The following is an 8,083-nucleotide window of genomic DNA, read 5'->3' as shown; positions in this document are numbered from 1 at the left end:
ACACACACACACACACTGAATCTGGCCCTCCTTGCATATCTTATCCTGTAATGACTATAATATAAGAAATTGTAAGTTTGTCCTTCATAAGTAGAATATTTTGCTGGTATGATGATGAACTATTTTGTTCAATGAATATTGGTTATAAAGTAATTCTGATGAAAGAATTAGCTGCAGGAGTGGCTGTGTGGTAAGTAGCTTGCTTACCAACCACATGGTTCCGGGTTCATTCCCACTGCGTGACACCTTGGGCAAGTGTCTTCTACTATAGCCTCAGGCTGACCAAAGCCTTGTGAGTGGATTTGGTAGACAGAAACTGAAAGAAGCCCGTCGTATATATGTATATATATATATGTGTGTGTGTGTATATGTTTGTGTGTCTGTGCTTGTCCCACCAACATCGCTTGACAACCGATGCTGGTGTGTTTACGTCCCCGTAACTTAGCGTTCAGCAAAAGACACCGATAGAATAAGTACTAGGCTTCCAAAGAATAAGTCCTGGGGTCGATTTGCTCGACTAAAGGCGGTGCTCCAGCATGGCCGCAGTCAAATGACTGAAACAAGTAAAAGAATAAAGAAGGTAGAAATAAAGTATTTATGAAAAATATAAAATTAATTTTTCAGATAAAATCTTTTTTTCTTGTTTTTTTCTAAATTACATATTGTTTTACTTTTTGCATTTAGATATACTGGATTTTGTCCACAATTAAAGTTTACTATAGGAAAAACTTTTGGGCATGCAACAGAGAAATCATTTAAAGATGACGAAATTAATCCTTACCTTACAAATACAGAGAAAACTTTGTTAAGACGGAAATATCCAGCTTTTGAAGAAAGACTTCAAAATAACAATGACCAGATTTTGGAAAGAAGACGAAATTCTCCAGGAAACATATTTCAAGAAAATATGATATCTGGTTATACAGGTATATATAAAACTTGTTTCTCCCTGCTCCATTTTCTTGTTTATTTGTTCACATTATAAGTTTCGTGATATGTTTTTAATTTTCTTTATTCTATATAATGAAAAATGTCATCTTAATAAAATCAGAATGGCAGCGGTACCTAATGATCAAAAGTTAGATTCAGTTTTGTATTCCCACTTGAAAAATTGTTTATTGTTCATAAAAAAACATATGAAATATTTATATTTTAATGTTATGTACATTCAAAATATCAAGATTTGAAAAGAATTGAGTTTAGTCTCTTATTGATAAATAGTTCTTCAGTGAATTCTCATAGTTAAGGGAGTGTAGTTTACTAAAGTTATCATTTAATTGTCTGAACATCTTTTTGCCTCAGTACACAAATTATGTAAAACTAATACTTAGTTCAAGATACACCGCATCTGGTTTGCTAGAACTGGCAGGTACACAATATCTGATGTGCTAGAATTGACCTGTTAGACTTTTGAGAATCATATGGAGAAAGATATCACCTTTTATTATTTTTTCAGTAACATGACAGTTGGTGAAGAATGAATTTGAAAATAACTTGTGATCTCTTTAAAGTTAACAGCAACCAATTTTTTGTTTTGTTTGTCTTCTCTTTGCTTCCTAAATAATGTTCCTCTTTTAAAATCTTGTTATAAACATTACATAAGCTTCCATTACAAGTAAAGTGCAGAAACTGAAAAAGTTCATGATGGCTTCAAATATTATGGTGAAGAGGAACTATAAACACCCAATAAATTTATAATGATTATTGATTCTACTTTTAATTTCCTCACATTTGACATAAGCAAATATTTCCAAATTAGCTCTATGTTATAGATTGCTAGCCCTTTTCAGAAGCTTTTAGGTCATAATAGTGTGTGGTTTATTCTTTGCAATATACTTCCTTTTGCAAATATCTTATCAGAAAATATAACATTTGCAGCTTCTTGTTCTAGTACCTACAAAAGCTGTTCTTTCTTCGTTCTCTGTATGTCATTGATATCATAATTTGTCTTTATGTTTACTTTTCTAAGCTGGCATACAACATGTCAATATTTTTTTTTTGTTTTCTTCTTCTAAATAATAATAAATTTTCTTAATTTACCTCAGCTTTATATAACTGTATTTAAACCACATCATCATCAATCATCTAAGGTTTCCACCATCTTATCTATGAGGTCCAGGATCCTGTGATCTGACCATTACTTACTTTCTTTACCTTCTTCTAATTTTGGTACCCTCATCTGATGTCACACATTTCTTTTACCCTCAGCATTCATAGATATGCAACTACATGTCAATTTTAGTATAGTCGTCATTCCTGTATACTTTGGTTGATGGTCTTTAATAGTCATCTGTTATCTCAGTTCACATGTGCATTGTATTTCTTATAGTTTGTCTTAATTCTGTGCAGCCACTCACAAAACATTTCCATTCAATGCCCATGTTCGTTATTAAGTTGTTTCATTCTTCTTACACAGGCTTCATACTGTTTGCCTTTTGCACAATATGGAAATTCTTTGATGCTAAAAGAGGCAACAGTTCCCTGAGCTTCTTCTAGCCCTTCTAATTACTAATCTTGATTGTCAGAATCTTCTTGCCTTATTTCCTTAATAGTCATAACTATTGTTGGGCAAAAACTAATAACTGTCTCATTAAAATAGCCACCTCACAGAGTTAATTTCTTAGACAGGCCACAGTTATCCTAATTTTGCAGAGGAAATCAGCAGTGTGGGGGTCTGAGAACACCTGAGGGTTCCAGTTCATTTACAGGTCATTCAGCAAGTTCACATTGAACCAACAAATAAAAAATCTATATAGTTGCTTGACCTGCAAGAAGTACCACTTAAATCTTCCTCAGAGATAACTCTTTCATTTAAACAATAGTATGATAATGTAGTCATTGACACACTATATCTAAATAAAAGAAACAGCTGGAATGCCTTTCATCATAGGTCTGCTCTATCAGGCCTGGCCATGAGCTAAACAATAACATCATACAGTAGTAGTAGTATCTGTGACAGACAAGAAAATGCAAAAGAGTTATTTAATAACTCATGCTTTCCTGTCTGTCACAAATATTGAGCACAACAGTGTTAAGAATAAAAAACTGATATTGTCAGAAGTCAAACAAATTTATGACTAAATTCTTTATTGTTCCATTTTAGGCTGTATTCCTTGTCTTCAAAATTATCACGGGCAAACCTTTCGAAATATTTGGCGAGATAGTCTGACAGAGTTTGAATATAACCAAATAAAAAATAATTTAAGAAGGCAACAACTGGGTTTTGAACCAAGCTCAAAAGTTTGTGATATAAAATGTCATTCTGGTTTTCTGGTAATTTTCATATTCCATACTTTATTATTTCTGTTGTATGTCTGAGATGTAGTTTATAATTAGCTAGCAGAGGAACCCAGTGATGGTGGGTTGTTGTATCAAAATAATACATTTCTAACATGTCTAGCTATTTTGTAGAGGTTTCCTTTATTGCTTCACACATACATATGATATGATGGCTTCAACTCAATTTTGATTGTTCTCTTAAGCATGGGAAACATGGATATAGCTTTTCAGTCCTGTCAGAGATTAGACTCTTTTTACACAGGTGCAGCTGAGACATGCCTTCATTCCCTCATGGAATTTTTCATTCAGTGTTTTGCATTTTTTGGCTATGGCCAGCCTAAGTACACAACACATAAGAGATATTAAAAATCTAGTGATGTCAGTGCCCGAGGCTTTTGAAAGTGAGAAAAGATCTTACACAGGACCAATCTCACTCTCTAAATAACATATACACATGTATGTAAAATGACTGATGGGTTTGATTCAAGGGAAATTTCACTGCTATTTCTGGATACAGTTAGCTACTATGTAGAGACCTCACATAATATCTATGAACTCACATTTATCTCTATATATTACATAGTATTGTATATATAGTCACTTCTTACTTGATATCAGTCAGTATAATGTCTCTCTCTCTCTCTCATTGTGAGGTGAACCCTAATATTGTATTTCTACAAACTTATTGTTGATTATTATATTAATTTGTTTATTCATTGATATTATGTATTTACTTATCATAGTCTGTATGTGACCTGACTTGCTCAGATTCTCTCTCTCTCTCTTACAGCAATTGTATTTAGTATCATATTGCCATTAAATCATCTTAATAGAACCTTTAGATTTTCTTGGGTTTGATTATATTCAGTAAGAAATATTATGTAATATACACTACTGATGCAATGTCATCATCTCCAACTGAACATTAGATGAAAGGCACTCTAGCTGTGACCATCCTGTCTCTTTCCTCAGTCAGCGCACAGTGCACTGAGAACCATATCATCCATTCTTGTTTTTTTGTTTTTTTTTCTGTCTGTGATATGAATATGCAATTGCTGTCAACAACATGACATCACACTATGACTTGGATCCTTTCATGGCAGACTATTCCCAGGATATTTTTGTCTGTGTTGGAGTTGTTACTTAGCCTCAAATCAGTCAGTTAAAAAGCTTTCTAGTTTTGACCATTCTTTTTTTTTTTCATTAGCATACTATTCAGTTCCTAGAATCTCTTCTAAATACATCTCATTCTATCTACTGTCACCAACTCCAGTCCACCATCTCAGTTTTTATCCAGTAGATGTATATTTTTGTACAATCCTTCCTTTCCAGATAAATGAGTAGAACTTACAAATTGCAGAGTGAAAAATTTTCCACATGGTGATTTATATATATATCAAATAAATAAAAGTTTAAGCTTTGTAAAATTTCAGTTAAATAATTAAGACTAGGTCCACATTTAAGTAACAAATGAGATCATAATTCAACTTCTTATTTCAGTATTGGTTCCTGTCACAATTCATTTACACCTTTCTCTAATTCTTTCAAACAACAGTCTTTGTATGTGATTAACGGTTTAACGGAGAAAGTAGTCTTTGTGTGTGGTAAATGTGTGGGTACAATAAGCACTAAAAATGCAGAGACAGTAGACTCCTTCAAGTGTGGGGGTCATTAGAAGTAGTAAATAACTTGTTACCTAGGAGATCAAGTTAGCAGTGGAGGAGGAAGTTCTGAAAGTGTAGTTGCCTGAATAAGAACGGGCTGGATAAAGTTCAGAGAGCTTTGTTAGTAACTAAGAGCTTCTCCCTCAGAGGGGAAGGCAGATTGTATGATGTTTGTCTATGTACAGCTTTGCTACATGGCAGTGAAACATGGGCTCTGACTACAGACGACTTGCAAAGACTTGAAAGAAATGGAGCTACCTTGCTCCAATGGATGGGTAATGTCAGTGAGCACACATGACAGGGTAGGTGATTTAAGAGGAAAACTGGGTATAAAAGGCATTAGATGTGTGCATTAGTTTGGTCATGTGATGTGTATGAATGAGGACAACCTGTGTAAAGAAGTACCAAGCTCTAATTGTGGAAGGAACCTGTGGAAGAGGTAGACCCAGGAAGTCAAGGGACAAAGTGTTGAGAAAGGATTTTCAGGCACTGTACCTCATTGAAGAAATGACAAGGGACCAGGAGTTGTGGCAATTTGCTGTACTTGAGACGACATGTCAAGCCTAGTAAAATCACTGCCATCCATGCATTTAGGCTTGTCCTTTACAGGTGCCAGTGCTGCATAAATGCACCCATGCTAGTACACTTAAAAATACACCCAGCACACTCTGAAAAGTGCTTGGCATTAGGAAGGGTATCCAGCTGTAGAAACCATGCCACAACAGACAATTGTAGTCTGGACAGCTCCTGTCAAACCGTCAAACCCATACCAGCATAGAAAATGGACGTTAAACGATGATGATCATCATCAGTATTTTTTTACTTGTTTCGGTCATTTGACTGCAGCTATGCTGATGATTGGTGACAAAAAGCAGCATCAAAATTACTCTGCAGTCACAAGTGTTAATTGATGAAAAACCACAGCTTTTAATTTAAAGTACCCAGAATGTAGATACCACCAAACAGATATAACAATTTCCACTGTCATACAAATCTTTTCAAAAAATTGTTGCTTATACAATTATATATTTTTTCTCAATCTACTGTTTTCTTATATTTTTAGAAACTCCCAGAAGTTCCCACCCTAAGTATGACACAGACCGCACCTGACTTTCTTCCCTTTTACTCTAAGAGTCAAACCAGACCACATGTATCAGTTTTACAGAGAGATAATATTGATCCACAGAAATATCATATACCTGGTAATGTAATATTATTTAGAGTTGAATATTTACTTAAAATTCCATAACTAAAGATTTTTCTTTAAAATATTTAAAAGAGAATGGGAATTGTACTAAAATGTATTTTTATGAATTGTTTTGTAAGTTAAGATTGTCAATAGATCTACCTTAAATTCAGAATAACTAAGTAAAGATTGTGAATCTTGCAATAATTTTGCTTTCTTGATACCATTCACAGTAAAGTCATAGAACTGGTTTACAATTCAGTAAAAGCTAAAACTGAATTAACTTCTAATTTCAGGATATGCAGGATTTGTACCTCGTTATCGACCACTGATAGGAAGAGTATATCCAGAGCTGACACATCAAGCTTTGTGCCAATTTACTGATGAAATGGAAAGAAGAGAAATGAAACCTACAAGTGCAGCTGCATGTGAAAGTAAGAAAGGCCTTGTAGAAACCTATATCTATCCAGAAAAAAGTTCTATTGTACCAATGTATACAGGACATATTCCAGGTAAAGTTTTACAGTAATGTCAACATAGGCATAGACGTGGCTGTGTGGTAAGAAGTTTGCTTCCCAACCACATGGCTGCGGGTTCAGTCCCGCAGCCTACTGTAGACTTGGGTTGACCAGAGCCTTGTGGGTGGATTTGATTGACAGAAACTGAAAGAAGCTTTTTGTATATATATGTTTGTGTCCCACCACATATAAATATATATATGAGTGTGTGTGTCCCACCACCACTTGACAACTGATGTTGGTTTGTTTATGTCTTATAGTAAAAGTTAACAGAGATAGTCCAGTACCTTCTCCAAGTGAAAATTTGTCATCTACCTAATGCTACAAAACTGAAGTATTGTCCAGGAGATCAGAGAGAAACATTATGTGCAATAAAAATGTGAAAGATGGAAGATTCTTGATATTTAACAATATAAAAAGTTTTCTTTCAAATATTGGGTTGTCCGGAAAGTTCGTGCCGATTTATAGTAGCTTACCTTTCGACTTATTTGCCATGAACCCACCTCAATTCTGGGAAGAGGGTATTTTCAAGTTAAAGGAAAGATGGAGACACATTGTGCAACAAAATGGTTCATATTTGGTTGATTAAAAATGTAATGGCAAGTATTTATTGACCTTTTTCTTTCCTTTAAAAATCAGCATGAACTTTCCGGACAACCCAATATTTTTATAGAATCTTGTTTCTAACAATTTTACAATTCCTTTAAGATTACTTATCTTTTATCACATATTCCTTGTATTGTAGCCTTGTTCCATAGCTTTTCTGCAATCATATTTCTTGAAGTATATCCTTTTATGCATCTAGTATACATTTTCTTTCTTCATTTGTAGGTTTACGAGATTCTTTTGGGAAAACATTAGGCAACAATACTTATGATATAAGAAACCAACTAATTAATGAGGGAATCATAAAATACTGAATACAGAAAGATATTGGTTGGATGGTTTGGTCATTTTGCAAGGAAAGTAAAGAGTTAATATTTAAGCTGTAAAGAACACTAACAAATCCAGTATAAAATCATTTTCCTTTAAAAAGTCATTCCTTTTTCAAACAAAGCTGTTATTTTTGTATGGGGGGGGTACAATTTTTAAGTGTATGTTATATACAATAGTGACAAATAAAATACATTGAAGTGTCATATTTATAATCAACATGTAGTATGATAGTAAATTCTATAATTGAAGGGGATATAGCATCATACAACGTGGAAGACAATTGGAGATTTCTGCGGGACAACCTGTTGAAAGCCACCGACCAGATTTGTGGGTGGTGTAAGGTCCCCTCCCAACCCAGAGTAACGTGGTGGTGGAACAAGGAGGTAGACAGGGCTATTAGACAAAAGAAACAGGCTTAGAAGGACTGGAAGAATGGTGGTAGCAGGGAATTGTACCAATGTGCCAGAAGGGAGGCTAGGCGACAGGTTTATTTAGCCAGA

General features: G+C 34.3%; 1 protein-coding gene across 3 annotated transcripts in view; it reads left to right on the top strand.

The window, feature by feature from the left end:
* Nucleotides 1-7,686, top strand: part of LOC106873462 (protein FAM166B) — a 14,374-nt gene extending 6,688 nt beyond the window's left edge. For 2 of the 3 annotated variants that reach the window (XM_052976477.1, XM_014920829.2), the window contains exons 2-6: nt 685-926; nt 3,104-3,273; nt 6,007-6,145; nt 6,426-6,641; nt 7,479-7,686. In XM_052976477.1, coding sequence (XP_052832437.1) covers nt 685-926; nt 3,104-3,273; nt 6,007-6,145; nt 6,426-6,641; nt 7,479-7,567 — 856 coding nt within the window. In that variant the 3' untranslated portion in view covers nt 7,568-7,686. Of the gene's footprint in view, nt 1-684; nt 927-3,103; nt 3,274-6,006; nt 6,146-6,425; nt 6,642-6,907; nt 7,040-7,478 lie in introns of those variants that run through there. The other variant, XM_052976484.1, reaches the window with a different exon arrangement.
* Nucleotides 7,687-8,083: the final 397 nt, after the last annotated feature.

This window comes from Octopus bimaculoides, chromosome 2, assembly GCF_001194135.2.
Source record: "Octopus bimaculoides isolate UCB-OBI-ISO-001 chromosome 2, ASM119413v2, whole genome shotgun sequence".
Classification (NCBI taxonomy): Eukaryota; Metazoa; Mollusca; class Cephalopoda; order Octopoda; family Octopodidae; genus Octopus; species Octopus bimaculoides.
The sequence above is the reverse complement of the archived record's forward strand: the minus strand, read 5'-3'. Positions and strand labels throughout refer to the sequence as shown.